The sequence below is a fragment of the Orbicella franksi genome, chromosome 1, assembly GCF_964199315.1.
Source record: "Orbicella franksi chromosome 1, jaOrbFran1.1, whole genome shotgun sequence".
NCBI lineage: Eukaryota > Metazoa > Cnidaria > Anthozoa > Scleractinia > Merulinidae > Orbicella > Orbicella franksi.
In genome coordinates, this window is record NC_138145.1 from 19259603 (window position 1) to 19279202 (window position 19600).

General features: G+C 39.8%; 2 protein-coding genes and 1 pseudogene across 3 annotated transcripts in view; 1 reads left to right on the plus strand and 2 right to left on the minus strand.

The window, feature by feature from the left end:
• The window catches only part of LOC145484533 (DNA repair protein RAD50-like), a 36762-nt pseudogene extending 17313 nt beyond the window's left edge, over positions 1–19449 (plus strand). Inside the window, exons 24-34 of the transcript XR_014049033.1 lie at positions 11493–11641; positions 12166–12296; positions 12693–12738; positions 13076–13201; positions 13519–13571; positions 14140–14225; positions 14636–14715; positions 14965–15027; positions 15466–15599; positions 15980–16108; positions 16662–19449. The product of XR_014049033.1 is annotated as a DNA repair protein RAD50-like (transcript). The remainder of the gene's footprint in view (positions 1–11492; positions 11642–12165; positions 12297–12692; positions 12739–13075; positions 13202–13518; positions 13572–14139; positions 14226–14635; positions 14716–14964; positions 15028–15465; positions 15600–15979; positions 16109–16661) is intronic.
• LOC145483685 (uncharacterized) lies at positions 4977–7747 on the minus strand. The gene has a single exon (XM_081462230.1). It carries the CDS (start codon positions 6645–6647, stop codon positions 5679–5681), a length of 969 nt encoding a protein of 322 aa, XP_081318356.1. The 5' UTR covers positions 6648–7747; the 3' UTR covers positions 4977–5678.
• Positions 7876–10072, minus strand: LOC145483693 (uncharacterized). Its single transcript, XM_081462241.1, has one exon. The coding sequence runs from the start codon at positions 9476–9478 to the stop codon at positions 8390–8392; it is 1089 nt and encodes a 362-aa protein (XP_081318367.1). The 5' UTR covers positions 9479–10072; the 3' UTR covers positions 7876–8389.
• Positions 19450–19600: the final 151 nt, after the last annotated feature.

Consider the following 19600-nt stretch of genomic DNA (forward strand, 5'->3'; position numbering starts at 1 on the left):
GTTTTTATGACAATTACAAAGATCAGCAACACAAAACTAAACTCATAGCTTCTTAGAAGGAATGAAACACCAAACCTGATCCAGATGGAGTTCTTGTTGAATTCTAAACCTCTTATAGCACCGAAATCACCAGCAGACACACACATAACCAGCATTAAAGAAATTGCAGTAACCACAGATGAAGTAAAGGCCAGTAGCACAATATTCTTGAGTCTTTTTTGTCTGCGAGAATTATCCGTCTGTCGCGAAGATCTCAAGTTACGCGAAATTCTAAAACCGGCCACCGCGTATCCGACAGAAATCAATGTCCCCCAAATATACAGGGTCAGATCTGAAATAAAACGCCAGAATTTCCTGTCTGCGAATACAACCAGAAAGTTAAACGTAGCTAGGATTATCGTGAAGGCAGCTGTAATCGAGAGCAGTACCCAGACGTTTTGAAGTCGAGGAGACGCAAGTGTAATCTTGGTTGTCTCGAGTAGAATTAACAGCAGTATGCTATAGGCGGACAAGTTAAACGCTAGTGAAAAGCTATAGAGCATCACGGCAGTACCATAACGTGTCTTGCTAATCTCGTGTAACAAGAAAGGGGACCATAAGAAAACGACCGTTTTAAGAACAGCGGCGATAAAGAGTTGCGCTGTCGTAAATCGCCAATGAATGCTTTTACTTGAAGTCCTTGTTCTTTGGCGGACAAGGAGAAGTAACACGTCTAGGATGCTAAAAACTAAATATAATAAAAGCTAGATTGAATATTGTTGTTGTACTAAGAAATATCCTTTCTCGAGATGTATGGATTGTTATTACCTGTATTAAGTCGTTTGTGTTCAATTGTTCTTATTTATTGTTCTCAGTTAACAGGTATTTGAAATTGATTTTTGTTTTTGGTAGCACTTTTTATTCACCGATAAGTCAAACTGAGTGCCTTTTACGAACGGAGAAGCTTTTACTGGAGGAAAAATGGTGTAAATCCCCCCAAACAAACCATTGGCTACACTACCCAACTTACTGGGTAGAAAATTTGCTGTGAACCTTTTTTTGTGAAACTAGTGAAATCGGCCATTCGGTTTTAACGAAACAACAGCAACAACAAAAAATCAATTTAGCTTACTGAAAGGTAGGCTTAGGGCTTTTATTTGCATTGTGGAATTAAATTTACTTTCGAATCAAACAACCCACCACAAATATGGGAGAGTAATTTTTTTTTATTTCTTTTCAAGTGTTTTAATTAGATATTAAAAACCAGGTGTTTTCAAATTCTTTATCAACACCCATACCTCTTCACCTCGGAGTCGGACGATAGAAATTTGCTTTTTAATTAGTTTGTACAACAAATAGGACCTTTTATTACTGAGGATGTTAGGTTTTCAATTGCTAATTCAATAACCATGAAAAGAAGGTCAATGAATATTTAAACGTTATATTAATTAGAAGGCCACATGGGCGTTTGTGGTTTAACTAAGTATGCCAGGTTTTATTTACTTAAATGTCTTGTAATGGAACAATTGAAGGACTCGGGAACGACTTTTGTAAAAGTTTGCAAGAACGAATTTTTGTTTTCGCTCCTATGGCGTAGGGACAAAGTAATAGACGTGTGAAGAAAGCCATGATCCACCGCTGGCATTAATGTAAAGTCTTGAAAATTAGTATCATTCTGTTATTTTTCTATAATCTACGTTATGTTTACAATATGTATTGGTCGAATGGATACGATTTAACTTCTTCAGTATAAAAGAATAGTAAGACAATCATTGTATGCCAACAGGTTGTGAAGTGAATAAAGACGATTATATGACGAGATTTAACTGAGTTTATTAAAACCGAGGCAACAAAACAACCCTGATTAAGTGCTCTGTTGCTTAAATATATCTAAGAATCTTTCATTGCAAGAGCCTGGAGGCCGAGAAAGACCAAAACTTGACCAGGCTGAAATTTGGGTGAAAGATTATTTTATTTTGAAGGGGATGGCACATATATGAACAGTACGAGTCAATCTTTGTTCAAAACCAACCTGGAAACCTGATAATGAAGCCAGTGGACATGTGTGTTTCGGAGTGATTCTCTGCACTGAGTAATCCTTTGCTGTTAAATGTTAACAACCTGTATAACCTATATATTAATATATATGAAACAATTACTCGATTCTAATTGGCTGAGAGCAGTGCAGTTCAAATGAAACATCAGTGCAAAAAGTGTAACACCAGTGCAAATTACACATCGTAATTCTAGATTATGATTGGCTGAGAGAAAATAGGAAATCAATGATATGACGTAAGGGACCGTTCATTTTTTATAAGGTAGGGGGGGCTGGTGGGATTTGGGGGGGGGGGCCATGCGAAAAAAAATGGCTTTCGAGGGGGGGCCATCCCAAAAAAATAAGGGAAAAAGGGGGGGTCACGTGAAATATTTTAGTAAAACTTTAAAATGGCATAATGTTTGAATATCAAAAAAATTGCTATAGAGTAAACATAGAAGGCAGGATACAAATTTATTACAAACTTTCCTTCTGCTTTAAAAAAACGTTTGGCGACAAAAATCATTTGTAGCTACTGAAAAGAAGTATTTAACACTGTTATTTTCGAATGCAACTTTCACCGGCACTCATCTTCATCTCCGCTGTCGTCGAGTTCTTCGTCGCCGCTTGTGCTGCTATGGGAGTCTCTTTCACCAATGCTGCAAGAGGCAGCAATGCTTTCCGTCAGAGTGTACTCTTCAGGGTACATGAAGGTGTAAACATAATCTCTGACTTCCCGCTCAAGGTTGGTGGTGATTCTGCTTCTTGCAGCATTGGTGAAATAATTTCCTTCCAAGAGCTGGGCGATGTATGGCCCATCTCTTCTAAATATCGACGTGGCAACATCCTCAACTTTAAGACACTCTTCCGGGACGGCCGTTCTAGGAGGGTACACAAGGCATTGTGGAAGATCATTTCCTAGCGGGTTTCCAACACAGATTCCATAAACTCGTTGGACGTTGTTTTCAGTCCGCTTCCTCTTTCTTTCATTTGACTTTCTGCGGTTTTCTTTTTTCCTTCTCCTTTTGTTGATGTGCTGTTTGAGTATGCCTTTGAATATGCTGTTATAATTGCTCTTCTTATTTTCTAGTGCTTCCATGTCCTGCGTGACCTTCGTCAACTTAGCTTCTATACATTTGATCTGTTTTACATTAAAAATGTGGGCAAATTCTTCGCCCTGCTTTAAAGCAAGCCCATTGGACTGACAGAGTGTGGAATCGTGTTCCTTTACATCTTTCAATATGACATTCAACTTTTTCACCATTGCTCTGTGCTCTTTGATGGAGAAGTTCAGTTTTCTTCCATCACTGGGCTTCAACTGGTACCCTTGCATGGAAAACTCACTCGCCCTTTCTGAACAGCCATCCGCACCTAGAAAAATTGCTCCTTTTGCTTGTAAGATGTCAAACTGCCTGGATCGTTCAGCTGTAAACCTTTTCTTAAACGACTCGTCGCTTTCGCCATTATTGCGCATTTTGGAATGAGCCTCTTTCATGATGCTCATGTAGTAATGCGCTCTTTCCCCGATTGGATTAACAATATAAAGAAGAAAGAGCATGGAAGTGGCAGGCTGGTTTTATCTGACCCAGAGAGCGTTGCTCTATTTGCAGATAAGTTTATTCTCAAATCGAAGTTTGTGGTGGATTATCTTCAGCATCTTGAAGTGCTGGAATTTAAAAGGAAAAAGAGGTCAGAAGAAAAGGCAAAGTTAAGTAGGGAGGAGGATTATCCTTGGACTGAGTTGTGCGAAGGTCTAACCAAGCTTAAAAAGCTACGTGTTCCAGAACTAAACAAGTACTCAAACCACCACGGGCTGAAGCAGCATTTGAAAAGCAGCAAGAGTGAGAAAGTAAAGGCAATTGTAAGACATTCATGCTTGCAGCAGAAGAGTCCTCTCAGAGCTGGCCAACCAACACTGAGAAATGTCAGGACATTGACACAAAATGACAACAGGGCAAGTGCTGACAGCAGTGAAACGGATGAAAGTGACAATGATGAGTATGACAGTGATGCCATTGACTCTGGGGGAGAAGATGACTCAAGTGACGTAATTCTTGCATTCATCAATTCAGATGAGGAAGATGCCAATGAGAGGCCAAATGCCACACGGTCAGGGCGAGCCATAACTAGGAGATCCGAAATTGACTTCTCTTTCTTTTGATTTGTTTTTTAAACAACAGCTCTCTGTCGTATAGAGATAAATATTGTCTTCATAGTGAGCACAATAACGTGAAGTAGGGGGATAATAGAGAAATATTAAAAAAGTTGAAATCTAAATATTGTTTGTTCAATTTTTTTTTTTGGGGGGGGAGGTCATCCCAAAAAATGACCGCTATAAGGGGGGGCCATGTGAAAAAATTGGTAAGCTGAGGGGGGGTCATGCGATTTTTAAATGGTGCTTCCCAAATCCCACCAGCCCCCCCTCCCTCATAAAAAATGAACGGTCCCTAAAATGCTGACGAAAATTTAGTGCGGAAACTTTGAAAAAGGTTTTGCCGAATGAGAAAAACTGGTTTCAAGAAAGATCTTCCGGCTCCACGCGAATTTTTTCATGTGTATATTAAGAAGTAATCATACGGTTTTTCTTGTTCAATTTGGTTGAATTTTTGAGTTTTTCAAAAAAAAGCTCACTCTTTCAAATTAATTCCAAATTGAACTCGCAACCGTATGATTACCTATACTAACAACCTGCACAGATTGCGTAAACGCCATAGTTACGTCGGGGTCATTGTTTTTTCTTTATTTGTTCAGGGAAGATTTGTACTTGGGTGAGTACTTACTCACTGAAATCGATGTTTCTTTTGTTATATGCGGCAAATTTAGAGATCCGCTATGTAATTGTCTTTAAACTATAAACAAATCGATTTAAATAAAGTGTATCATCTATTTACATATAGGGTGTATATAATTTTATTACGTGTAATATCTTCCTCTTTTCGTTAAGTGGTAAAGTTATGCATAACCAAAAATTAATATGAAACATGAATTTACCCGGAAGTTGGAAGTCGTTCCAGTGCTCATAGCATTCGTAATATTCTCCGTTAGTATAAATCTACTAGCGTTCTATCACAAATGCCGTTTTCTGATTGGCTACGCCACTCTATCTATTCTGTGTTAGATAGTGAGTAGCGTAGCATTGTGCCCTTGTTAACAACATGACGGCTGCTTCTTGGCGTTTTCGAAGTGTCTGTGAAGAGGATTTAGACAAAGTTTTGAACGACTAATAGATTTATACTAAAACAATTAGATTATTCGCTCTCGATTTCTATGCGTGATAGTTGACGAGGGCCCAGCCCTCGTCAACTATCACGCGATAGAAATCTCGAGCTCATAATCTTATTGTTAAATATAATCATGTTTTTGCATTATTTTACTAAAAATATGCATCTTACCAAGCGTTCTGATTAAAGAAAATACAATATTTACAGAGGAAGCCACATCAGCCGTGCTGGTTTTCATGCCGGTTCTCTACCTTGTAAAAAGATTGGCGTTACGCGTAAATGCTTTTTATTCCAGATTTCCTGTATCCATTTACTTGGATAATAAACGTTTTCTACTGTAATAGTGTTATTCATTATTTCAATGCCAGATAGAGATCCACTGGTGTCCAAGCAATAGTTTCGACCCTTTTTTTGTAGGTTAAGGTGACATATAGGGAAGTGTATCACAATTGGATCTTTTCGTAGTTTTTCTCTGTCGGTGTTTCCTCCACGAATGTCCCTAGTTGTACATTTGGAGCGTCATCCACGGAACCTTTTCCAGACTTTGTTCGAATGACAACTCCAAAGATCAAAAGCACAATCACAAGCTCGCAGCCCTTTAGCAGAAACATTATTACATACCTGCTCCAGTTGGATGTCTTGGCAGACATCTCTAAACGTTTGAAGATACCGTACTGGGCAGCAGCTAAACAGATAGTCAGAATTAACATAGCTGCAGTAATAAACGGTGCAAGGAGGACTAGTATTGTAATGTTTTTCAGTCTTCGTTCCCCTGAAGATTTTCCAATCTCTCGCGAGGACTGCAGGTTCCTCCACATTCTGCGCCCTGCCACAACGTAGCCAATGCAGATGAGTGTTCCCCAGGTAGAGAGAGCCAGATATGATAGAAAGTACCAAAACTTCCTGTTTGCGTATAAAACCAGCAGGTTAAAAGTCAGCATAACAAACGTTAGTACGGCTGTGACGGCGAGCAACACCCAAATGTTTTGAAGCCGCGGAGGAGCTAGTGAAGTCTTAGTCGTTTCTAGTAATATGAGAAGGAGAATGCTGAACGCAGAGAGAATCAACGCTAAGGAACAGCAGTCTATGAGCAATGCCATTGTGAATACTTCCTTCGATGCTTCGTCCAACAATAAAGGGCTCCAAAGCAGTGCGACTACTTTTAGCGACGCTGCAACAAAAAGCTGGATCGTTGTGAAACGACCGTGAACACTCCGACTGCCAGAAGGCTGCTTGCATTGGCGAACAATGATAGCAAAACAACTCAGCGCGAAAATGCCAAACAATGTCGCGAATGTGTAAGCATAAAAGTCCCAGGCCCAGCGATCATGGCGAAATTTCTTTCCGTTTGCAACTGAAGAAGATATGGACGTTGTGACCGAGTTTAACGTAGAGCTCTCGTTCTGTTGCATGTTGCTGTGGTTGCTGTCTGGTAACACTTTCTCTACTGACTAGTAATATTTACAAACCAGTGCAAGCTGTTTTCTCCTATGTTAAATCGTTTTTGCATACAGATGTCTCGATTCCATTGTTTCGAGACCGCAATCGAGTTTTGTGTATCTTTCTTTTCTTGTATTGGCCCATATAAGCGGCACATAAATGTTCTTTTTCGCGTCAACAATAGTTCCTTATTAATAAAAGATAAAGGAGCCTAAAAGCACTTGTTATTTGTGGATATAAACGAGATAATTTCGCTCAAACAGCCGCGTTAGAATACGAATCAATAACGAAAGCTTTTTTCTTACAGCATATGCTATACGTCAGTTCTTGCTGTTTGGTTTTCTATTGTTGGATGAAACTGTTAAATTAACTTGAATTGTAAATTGCTGTCAGTTGTTTTTTATTAAAGAAAAACATTTGCTGACGGCTATTTATGATGAATTTTTCGTCGAAAGTACCGGTTTTAAACTGAAATGCAAAAATATTTACTATTTTCCTCTAACAATATTTAGTTATGGAAGTGCCAAAAGGCTGATGAGGTAAAAAAATGTATAGAGCACCGGCAAACTTTGGCAGAATTAAGTTCGGCTCAGCGCCGTTCGCAAGGAAAATGTCAGCTAGTACAAACCAGTTACATTAAACGAATTAAATTGTTCTTGTCCTTTAGTGCGATATAAAAACCATCCTACTAATCGAGCTTAGCCGGTCTATATGGGAGAATCTCGACCTCGTTCTTGTGTACTGACCTCACTGCGTTCGATATGTACTCATGACCTCGGTCAAGATTCTCTCATACAGATCTGCTCGGTTAATAAGAGCTAAGTACGAGTCAACCTTTTTTTCAAAACCAACCTGGAAACCTGATAATCAGGCCTGTGGACATGTGTGTTTCGGAGGGATTCTCTGCCCTGAGTAATCCTTGGTTGTTAAAAGAAAAAAAAAAGAACATTTTTACGATCAAATATTAGGACCTCAAGCCTTACAAAAAGAGAGGGTACACATAACATTTCATATAGACTGCGTACAAGTCCTAGCTACGTCACCCTCAATGTTTTTTTCTGTCTTTGTTCGGGCAAGATTCGTACGTAGGTGAGTATTTACTCACAAAAATCAGTGTTTCTTTTGATATATACTGCGAATTTAGAAGTCTTAATTGTCTTTAAACTAGAAACAAATTGATTTAAATACAAGTGTCACTCGTTTATATAAAAGGTGTATATAATTATATTATGTGTAATATCCTCTTTTCGTTAAGTCCTACTGTATATGAGATAATTATGCATAACCAAAAATTGATATGAAGTATAAATTGACCCGGCAGTTGGAAGTCCTTCCAGTGCACATAGCATTCGTAATATACTCAAATATAATCATGCTTTTGCATTGTATAACTTAAAATATGCATATTACTAAGCGTTCTGATTAAATAAAATACAATATTTACAGAGGAAGCCACATCAGCCGTGCTGGGTCCTCTACCTCGTAAAATCATTGCCGTTGTGCGTAAATGCTTTTTATACTAGATTTCCTATATCCATTTACTTGAATAATAAACATTTTCTGGTCTGATAGTCTTATTCATTGATCTAATGCTCGAAAGAGATCCACTGGCCTCCAAGCAATAGTTTCGACCCTATTTTTCTAGGTTAAGATGTCAGAGACTCACTCTTATAGCGAAGTGTATCAACACAATGAACTTGGATCTCTTTATTTTTTATCTTGTTTCGTGTGTCGCACTACTCGATGCTTCGTCTTCGTAGTTTTCCTCTGTCGGTGTTTCCTCCACGAATGTCCCTAGCTGTAGGCTTGGAGCATCACCCACGGAACCTTTTCCAGACTTTGTTCGAACGACAACGCCAAAGATCAAAAGCACAATCAAGAGCTCGCAGCCCTTTAGCAGAAACATTATTACATACCTGCTCCAGTTGAATGTCTTGGCAGACATCTCTAAACGTTTGAAGATACCGTACTGGGCAGCAGCTAAACAGACAGTCAGAATTAACATCGCTGCAGTAATAAACGGCGCAAGGAGGACTAGTACTGTAATGTTTTTCAGTCTTCGTTCCCCTGAAGATTTTCCAATCTCTCGCGAGGACTGCAGGTTCCTCCACATTCTGCGCCCTGCCACAACGTAGCCAATGCAGATGAGTGTTCCCCAGGTAGAGAGAGCCAGATATGATAGAAAGTACCAAAACTTCCTGTTTGCGTACAAAACCAGCAGGTTAAAAGTCAGCATAACCAACGTTAGTACGACTGTGATGGCGAGCAGCACCCAAATGTTCTGAAGCCGCGGAGGGGCCAGTGAAGTCTTCGTCGTTTCCAGTAATATGAGAAGGAGAATGCTGAACGCAGAGAGAATCAACGCCATTGAACAGCAGTTTATGAGCAATGCTGTTGTGAATATTTTCTTGGATGCTTCGTTTAACAATAAAGGGCTCCAGAGCAGTGCGACTACTTTTAGCGACGCTGCAACAAAAAGCTGGATCGTTGTGAAACGACCGTGAACATTCCGACTGCTAGAAGGCTGCTTGCATTGGCGAACAATGATAGCAAAACAACTCAGCGCGAAGATACCAAACAATGTCACGAATGTGTAAGCATAAAAGTCCCAGGCCCAGTGATCATGGCGAAATTTCTTTCCGTTTGTAACTGAAGAAGATAAAATGGACGTTGTGAGCGAATTTAACGTAGAGCTCTCGTTCTGTTGCATGTTGCTGTGGTTGCTGTCCGTTAGCACTTTCTCTGTTGACCAGTAATGTTTACAAACCAAGCTGTTTTCTCTTATGTTAAATCGTTTTTGCATACAGGTGTCTCGATTCCATTGTTTCAAGGTCGTAATCGAGTTTTGTTTATCTTTCTATTCTTGTTTTGGCCCATATTAGAGGCACATAATTTTTCTTTTTCGCTTCAACAATAGTTTCTTATTAATAAAAGATAAAAGGAGCCTAAAAGCACTTATTATTTGTGCATATAAACGAGATAATTTCGCTTAAACAACAGCGTCAGCGATGACGAAAGCTTTTTTATTACGGCATGTGGTATAGGGTCAGGTCTGGCTGTTTGGTTTTCGTATTGTTGGATGAGACTTTTAAATGACCTTGAATTGTAAATTGCTGTCAGTTGGTTTTAATTCAAGAATAACATTTGCTCACGGCTATTTATGATAAATTTTTCGTGGAAAGTACCGGTTCCCTAGTTACCAGCCTCGTCTCTAAGGCAAGCACGCAAGACTAATGCTTTTGGTTGAATCTTTATTTTTTGTGTTTTTGTCTTGTTTTTTTTTATTATTATTTATGAATTGTGGTCGGCAAATGATGTCGATGATGACCGAGCTTTTGAAACGTTTCCAACTACAGTTCGGTATTAGTGTCTTTTATTTTTGGTATAAGTGCCAAATTTTAAGTGCCTTTTAAAGTTTTGCGCTCAAAATTAATAGGTGGAGGACATTGTTAGTACAGATGGAACAGATGCTATTTATTGTCAGTATAAGTTTTTTTTTAATGAAAAAAATAACGAATTCAAAGTTCGTGTTGAATTGAAGAGGGTCTTTACACTGCCTTCGGCGCCAGGTGGATCACACATGTTAATTTTACAGGCCTGCCTCATCTCTGACTGACAAAATTTTGTTATTTTGTGTACTGCTATGGATTCAAACCTTATTTAGGGGGTTTCATTAAAGGTTTTTCGACTAGTCTCAATCTCACAGAGTACTAAAACGTAGGGCAAGCTATGTGTTTTATAGTATTTTTTTCTAAGGGCGTTCGATTGTCGAATGTGATGATTGTCATACTAGTAAATCGATCGTTTTGTCTAAACAAGAAGTTCCAGTTTTAAGGCTCTTTACCCCGCCTTTGGCACCAGGTGGATTACATATGTTAATTTTACAGACCTGCCTCATCTCTGAGTGACAGAAATCAAGTTTACAATTTTTTTATTTTGTGTACCGCTATGGATTCAAACCTTGTTTAGGGGGTTTCATTCGAGATTTTTCGACCAGTCTCAGTCTCCCAGTGTACTAAAACGTAGGGCAAACTATGTGCTTTATGGTAATATTTCGTAAGGGCGGTTCGATTGTCGAATGTAATGATCGCAATACTAGTAAATGGATGGTTTTGTCTAAACAAGAAGTTTTAAGGGTGCTGATGTGAACGTGCTCACGCGTAGTAGTTAATCAACGATCAAAGCCTAAACACCTGGCATAAACGAATAAACAGTTGACAACCAACCTGCGCGTTTTCGTCGACGGATGTTATTAACAAAATATGTGTCATTAACAAAATGTGTGCCATTTTTGCTGAGAATGTTTTGCCAAAAAGTCTGAGCCTTAATCACCAAGAAGTCTTATCTTACTTTTTGTCAGTGGTATAAAGTGTGTTCACTTTGCCGCACGTTTGACTCTGCAACACGCCATGAACGTGACAGTTCAGCTTCAAATTTGCCTTTTGTACCCGTAAACGTTTTTCAAACCTCCCCTGGCTTGAGCTGCACTATTGCAATGAGCTGCGTGTCAAGAGTTCGATGCTTGGCTCTGAGCAAAGGCCGTAGGTAGGAAGTTCCTAAAGAAACCTAATGAAGACTCGTTAGGATGTTGGGGATGTGCGTCGTTTGATTCTCTTTCGTAAACTGTGATTGATCAGTGGTTTCCCAAGGCAACTGTCACCCAATCGGAACAATCGTAGTTCCCGTTGATTTCTTACATTATTCCAGACGCCCTTGCGATGAAAGTTAGTACGCAGTCTCCCCGAAGTTTCTATATTGGCGCAGAGGATTCTTTGAAGTGACGTTTCTTTTTTTGTCTTTTTCTCTTTTTTTTTAAGGCACGTGAATCAAGAAGGCAACACAGCTTTACAAGACAATGAATCTCGCTTAAAAGAACTTAAGGAACGAGCAGAGAAACTGAAAAATGGATAAAGAAGCTGTTTCCAGTAAAATTGATAAATTGAAGAATGATATCTCTAAACAGCAGGTTAGTCTTTACTGCATTCTTTATTGCCTTCCTCTCCACTTTTTGATGATCAGCTAAGTTGAGTTACAAATAGGACAACAAGAAAACATTTACCTTAAGATTTTTGATGGGACGTGCAATTTTACAGACAAGCATTAAACTTTCTCTTATTTCTATGTTTTGATATGTTGTCCAGCTGATTTACGTTACGAAGTAGGACACCCTTTTTTAAAAGCCCACCTTAAACAGTCGTGAAAATTAATAGGCCCTCAGAATTTAATACAAATGTAGAAATGTTACGGTTAGTTATAAGTGACCAAATGGACCAATTTCAATATGTTAAAATTGAGCCTAACACAATAGACCTCAGAACGAGGCTCTGGGGAATAAACCCCACAAACTCTGTAGTTATTCCCCAGAGCCTCGTACTGAGGTCTATTGTTTTAGGCTGAAATTTAATATATCGAAATTGGTATATTCTCCCAAAGAGAAGAAAGAAATTGTATTATAAAGAGTAAGGAGATTTTTGGTGCTGATCTTGATAGATACGCGCTCGTGAACTAGAGGACAACATACAGCTAAGGAATACTCAAGAAGAAATCCAAAATATCGACAAGAAGATAGCAGAGGTCAACAGGGAACTGCGCAAGTTTGGCGACAACGATAACCTCATTAGGTAAGGGAACTAGCAGGCTTGGATTGTACTAGTAATTGAAGCAACTACCACTAATACTCCTCCTTATGAAAAACAACTTTACATTTCATTGTTTGAGATTGGATGTGGACAAAAAAAACAAGGAACAAGAACGAATCCGTTCTTAGGTTCAGACGAGAGAACGTCTTACAGGTACTGTGACTCACAACTCCTGTAATCATATCTGACAATTATGAAATGGCACGTAACTACGCTTGAAAAAGGCTAGTTAAAATTGTGTTGTAAAATAATTTTCCTTGGTATGGATATATTTGATATCACTTAAAGACGACTCCTGGTAGAACAGTTATGATTAAAATATAACCATGAATAGGTTATTTGAAAACATCTTTTCAGTTGTTCCCGTTTTTATTTCAGCGAGAGACAGGAATTGCAACAACAATCTGACGAAATAAGGAAAGAGGTAAGCTATGAGCTGTTTTTGCTGTCTCCTCTATTATATTGCGGATACTAATTTCAGTATTGATCCTATTAGCTGTTAATACTGTTGCTGTCGTCTAACTTTCTGTGTTCTGATGTCCACATAATCGGCTAAAACTAAAACAGCTGCAAAGAAATCAACGTGTAAATTTCTGTTCAAAAGCGAATCTCAAATTGGAATAGTGACATTAAGTGATAAAACCTCCACTCCAAACAAACAAACAAACAAACAAACAATGAAGCAAACGTTGGTAATGAGTTGTAAAGGCTGCACACTAATGCGCTTTGTTCACTTGCAACATGTTCACCGTGTTTTTTAGAAAGCGCGCCAAGAAGGACGACTGGCAGGATATGAAGAGGAAGTGAAGCGATGCCAGAAAGAATTACGAAGTCCATTATACAGAGATGCTGATGAGAAACACAGACAGCAAGTTATCGCCATGAAGGCAAGTCAAGTGCTTCTGTAGCAATAAAATAGCGCTGTCATGTTATCTGTAGCAAAAAAATGCAGGGGTGGATCCAAGGAATTGAAACGGGAGGACGAGGCTAACTTTCAATGCGGCAACCCCTTTTAAAGCGAGTAGGGGTCTATATTCGGTCAACCCCGCCCCACCTCCTTCCGAGCCTCTGGCTCCGCACTGATTGGAAAACAAGCTAAGTATGAAAGTGTACACTGAAGGGAAACAGCAAGTTTACCTCTGTTGTTGATAACGTCACAATTTTGATGCTAACAAGTTCTAACAACTTCCTGTTTCTTTTGCAGACAACTGAAATGGCGAATTCTGATCTTGACAAGTACTACAAGGCTCTCGATAAGTATGCTTTGAATCATCTCTAAATTGGCTAACGCAGCTGAGTGTTCTAAAATACCCGTGCAAATTACCAGTCTCTTCAGGGGCGTGGGTTCGAGTCACACTACCGAAACCCTGCGTGCAGGACAAAAACTTGCTTATTTTTTAAAATGTAAACCTTTATTTAGTTATTTGAAATAAGGTAGCATACAATACAATTACAAAAATTAAAACGTAACAACTTACAAAAAGAAATTAAAACAGGTGAAATAGGTAACTGAAGAGAACTTTTGCACAAACACTACGAATTACGGCCATTATAAACACTCACAAGAATCAAACAAAAAGAATTGCTCTAAAGAGTAGCAAGGCCGCGAATCTTCTTTTTGCCCATCCCGAGCTTGTTTTTTCAAAAATTTGAGACAGGAAGAGAGACTATTTCAGCAAGGTACTCGGATTTTTGTACCATAAAATGCACATAGACTGCTGATGCATTAGCTCATACAAGTCCATTTGGCCAGGTGGTTCCGCTCGCTTTTTTTTTCACTCACGTTGCTGCCCCAACACTGATATATATGTCTGATTTAATTCAGAGCTATAATGCGATATCACGGTCTGAAGATGGCAGAGATAAATAAAATCATTAAAGAGTATTGGATCAATACGTACAAAGGGAGTGGTAAGATCTTATGTTTTAATATTTATTGGAATCAGTACCCCGCTAGATACTTTCCTTTAGTTTTGCTGCATTGTCAATTTGATAACACTGACATAACACTGTGGAAACGCTGGTGAAAGTGCGTCTCTCATCTTAAAATTATATCAAATTTTGAACGAATTTATCTTTCGTCACAAGGAAGTGAAAGAGTGGTATATCACATATAAGCTAGCAAACGTTCACTTCGAAACACGAATTGATGAATTGTCGAGATTTAGAATTATGCCACCTTGACAGAAGGGGCCTTATTGAAATAATCGAAATTATAAAACAAGGGAGCTTAGCTAATTACAGAGGAGAGACAGCAAAACCCTTGAGGGTGATTGCTTGTTACAGTGGAGTCAATCATCTTTTATAATTTGTTTTTGTAGATATCGACACTATCGAAATTCGCTCAGATGAGGAAGAAGGAAGCGGAGGCATTAAAGCAAGACGAACGTATAACTACAGGGTGCGTACGTCAAGTTTTGTAAGCTCTTCCTTCCTTCCTTGCCCATCTTCATAACTAGTGTCTGAGATCCCACTTTCACATCTCTTTCAATTCCTTCTAATGTGTGTGCATGTGCGCACTCTCGGACCTTTTAGTAAAAGTGAAATAATCTGATTATCCTGGCGAACCAGCTTCATGATAACGTGAGGAAATGAGATTGCAATTGTTGCTATTGATGTGCACAGTATTTACCTTGATCACTCTTTTCAGGTGGTTATGGTCAAGGGTGACACCCCTCTGGACATGCGAGGACGCTGTAGCGCAGGACAGAAGGTGTGTGCACCCCTCCCCCAATCCAGAAATCAATGGTCAGTATGGTGCAGTGATAGCTGATACCTGCATGGGCTCGATACATTGAAAACAAATAATGCCCCATAATATCACTCGTATTTTTGAAGAGTTATTATCAACGTTCCATCTACCCTCCCCCCAAAACAAATTAGAAATCACCTCCGCAGACAACGCAAAAAGTTTAGTCTTGTTTCCTAGGAACCATCCTACAAATAACCTCAGGGTCAGTTAGTTTTCACAGACGAAATTCCGAGCGAAAAGATCCCTTTTCACACGAATTTGTTTCCAATGATTCTTAAAAGAACCTTATCACTTCTGTCCATAATCCCGAAGGGGAGGCGGGGGTAATGGGCCGGAAAAGAACCATTTGCGCGACAAAAGAAGAGATAGCAATTGGTTATTCACCTTTTCTGATTGCAGGTTCTAGCGTCGTTGATTATCAGATTGGCTTTGGCGGAAACATTCTGTTTGAACTGTGGAATATTAACTCTTGACGAACCCACTACAAATTTGGATGAAGACAACATCGAGAGTCTGGCCAACCAGTTAGCTTCGTAAGTTTTAGTCGTGTTTGTGTTTGTTTGAGCGTTTATAGTGTGATCAGGGTTGCTGATCACACTGTGTTTCGCAAAACAGTTGTCGTAGACATTTGTGTGTATCTTTGTATTTCTGTTCCAACTCTATTCCATCTACTTTACCATCTGGTATTGTTGATTGCTTTCTGTTGATAGCTTCCATCGACTGACTAGCTAGATTAGGAGCTCGAAAATTACCGACAATCCATTAACAGAATACAAGACTAGCAGATTCCTACCTCTCATCAGTTACATGTTTGTTCCTGAACTTGCATTAGCATAAATATTGTTTTCAGATAACCTCTATTTTAAAAGGAATGCACTCATCTCAGGTCTTCGTTGTCCTGATTTTGTTTCAGAGTTATAAGAACCAGACACCTCCAAAGGAACTTTCAACTTGTAGTCATCACTCATGATGAAGAGTTTGTGGAAAATCTTGGCCGAAGCGACTTTGTGGACTACTACTTCAGGATTTACAAGGACGAGAGGTAACGTATTATCTCCATTCTCCAAGGCCATATCAACGCAGACGTGTTTTCGCTTGAAAGTGCATACTTTTTAATGTTTTTTTTTAATCGCATCGTCCACATAAACGATGGAAGGCCATAATTTTTCTTTTGATTACGCTTCCAAAAGTGTCCGCGGGATGGTTTGGGCCGGTCAGAAACCGCGCATGAAAGGCCTCTTGCACCAGGGTAGGCGCCAGTTGTTCAAAAGGTGGGTAACGCTCTCCCCTAGTTAAATCACTATTCAGGATATAGTATCATTTGTTTTGTGTGTACCTATCCACTACATAGCGTTTTGTCCAGTGGATAGCGTTATTCACCCTATGGACAACTGGATCCAATGGGTTAAATCCTTCGTTTATCCGGACTATTCGTCGGTTGCAAAATCGAACTCAACGAAATTTCTCATCAAGTATTTGTCGGTTCCTCTCCTATTTTTTACGGGTACACCATTACACGTATTTTTTCTTTACTTTCTGAACAATTCCTTTAATAGTGTACAGGTTGTAATGTATTGTTTGTACTTAATTTGCAGTGGCTTTTCAAAGATATCGAGACAAAGTGTAGCTTCATTGCATCGTGACCGCAACCACGTCATAAATTCGAAAAAATCATCACACGCAGCTACTGAGTTGCCGTGGCCCCATGGCAGTCTCTGACTTGTGGCCGGGTACCGTAAAGTAAAAGATGGGAAGCAATTTGAATATGACCGAACTTTGTGGTGACCGTACTTTGGAGCGGAGCACAGTGACATTGAACTTTATGACACTCTTGTACATATTGCACTTCCTTTAAACAGTTGACCTCGTTTACTTCATCACTTGCGCATTTATCCTGTCCTCCGTTGGTTGAGAAGAAAAATATCGTTTTGTTTGACAGCTTCATGCAACGGTGTTTGCCCTGTGAAGCCAATATCCTATATCCATTTACTGGAATAATAAATGTTTTGTAATCAAATATTCTTATTCATTATTCTAACTCCCGATGGAGGTGCGACACAGGTTCCCACTTTGTGTCCAAACAATAGTCTTGAGCCGTTTTTTGTACGTTAGGCTGACACAAGCTCACTCTTATAGCTGTGATTATCTTCACAATAAACTTGTATATTCGTATTTTTTTATCTTGTATTGTGCGTCTCACCACTCGGCGCTTCGTCGTCGCAATTCTCTTCCAGCCTGGTTACCAGCCTTCGCGCGCGAACTAATGCCGTTGTCGGGCTTTATTTGGACAGGCTCAGGTTCCACCACCGCAATCGTCATTAAATACTTGTAGTAATCGTCGATTAACGAGTGCGTTCAAGTTTTGGTAGGCTTGGTATGTTAAAAAAACAAACATTCTAGTGACAGCATTTTGTGCCTGAGCTGTTAGGTAGACGTGAAATTGGTCTCCGTTCAGCAGGAGCATAATAAAAGTGAATTGATCGCAACACCACGTGCATACGAGAGGGTTTGTTCTCGTTTATACATGTATTGTGTAATATTAGTTACGAGCGGTCAGTAAAAAACATCAGCTCCTGAAAACATGGACTGCAGTCGGGAGGCCGCATTTAGTCCTCAGTCCCCATTTTATACCTGAGTCAACGCGCGTTTTATGCCCAGTCCGTAATGCTTAGTCCGCCTTTAAAACTTAAGTCTGTGTTTTATACCCAGTTCGTAGTTCGTAGTCCGCAGTCCGCAGTCCGCAGTCCGCAGTCCGCAGTCCACAGTTCCCAGTGTATGTTTTATACTGACCGTGTAAATCGACACCAACCATGTTTGTTCCGTCGGTACGCGAGACATGTGCTTTTAGTAACAAAACTAAGGGGTGGCGAATGGTGCTTCAAAAGCTCTGGGTCTCGTAAGATTTAAGTCGAATTTCACGGGTCTCACAGTCTCGTTTTTTAGCGGTTATGTGCGTCTCAAAGTATCGATTTTTCTACAAAGCTGTCTCGGAGTCTCAATTTTTCGCAAGGCTGAGGGTCTCGAAGTCCCAATTCGTTCCTTTATCTGTTTTTATAAATGACGTCTTCTCTTCACTTGATGTTGAATTTCAATGAAGCAACTTGAAAATTTTCCGAGGAAAAGTTAATCCTAACTTCTCCTTATTGTCTTAATTCCACAAAAAGGTACAAAACCTACCGCAACGTCCGTTTTGGCGCCAGAAAAACAGTTATTCATAACTTAGTGTGTTATAATCGAATTTCCAGTTCCAGTCAGTTCCAAGAAGCTGGCTAAAGGCTGTGCAAGCTCATTCTAGCTCTCAACTAAATCTGGGGCTCGAATTTTAAGAGTCTGAATAGCCTGGAGAACAGGCGGATTAGCGGGTTCTAGCGCGATACACGAGCGCGCGCGCGAAGCGTGAGAGCAGGGCGGAAAAAGGCCGGGTAAATATAAGCGCCCTGATGAGAGCCCTCTAATCCGCCTGTTCTGCAGGCTAGAGTCTGAACGTCTCGCGCTCGCACTCAAAACACTTTGAAGTCTCGGTCTCGCAATCTAAAAAGTCAAAATGTCTCGAGCTCGCAAAGAAAAACGCCTGTCTCGCCGTCTCGCAAAGTCTCGCATTTACCATTCGCCACCCCTAAACTGGGACAATTTTTTTGTTTACGAACACGACTTTGAATCGCCTTGGCTTTGGGGTAACAGCTACAGGGCATTTTCATTTCCGAAACAATTTAGCGGAGCACATTCTGGTGTACCAAAGCAACCCTGTGGGAGTTTCAACTCATTTCCTATGTAAACACTATCGTTGGGTTTACCATAGTTTGCGCACAGAGATCTAGGCCAGCGACAGGCGAAGTGAACCTCATTTCCTCCTTTGATTTATTCAGCAGAAAGCAGCATTGGTTTCGGTCGAAGAGAAGAGGGTACACAACACGCAGCCAAACTACAGCTTCCTGTTCGTACGAAAAGTCGTACACATTTCGTGAAGACATGTCTGCAAGGTTTTTAAATGCCATTAACACTGACTTCGAACTTTAAATAAACAACTTATCCGCTACAGTCTTCAATAAGCTGCCTCGAAAAGTCGCACACATTTCGTGAAGACATATCTACAAGGTTTTTAAAAGCCATTAACACGTACTGACTTCGAACTTTAATTAAATAAGCAACTTCAGTATATATCCGCTACAGTCCACAATAAGCTTCCTCGACACTCGAAAGTCCGCAATATTGCGCAACACTTGAAACAATGCACATGGACGAACATGGAAATGACGTCATTCGCCCCTGAAGAATTTTGGGGGTGGGCCAATAGATAGATAGATAGATAGATAGATGGATGGATGGATAGATGGATAGATGGATAGATGGATAGATGGATAGATGGATAGATGGATAGATGGATAGATGGATAGATGGATAGATGGATAGATGGATAGATGGATAGATGGATAGATGGATAGATGGATAGATGGATAGATGGATAGATGGATAGATGGATAGATGGATAGATGGATAGATGGATAGATGGATAGATGGATAGATGGATAGATGG

Bases quoted from the DNA above. Each gene is read 5' to 3' on its own strand.
- LOC145483693 (XM_081462241.1), bottom strand. From the start codon at position 9,478: ATGCAAAAACGATTTAACATAAGAGAAAACAGCTTGGTTTGTAAACAT.
- LOC145483685 (XM_081462230.1), bottom strand. From the start codon at position 6,647: ATGCAACAGAACGAGAGCTCTACGTTAAACTCGGTCACAACGTCCATA.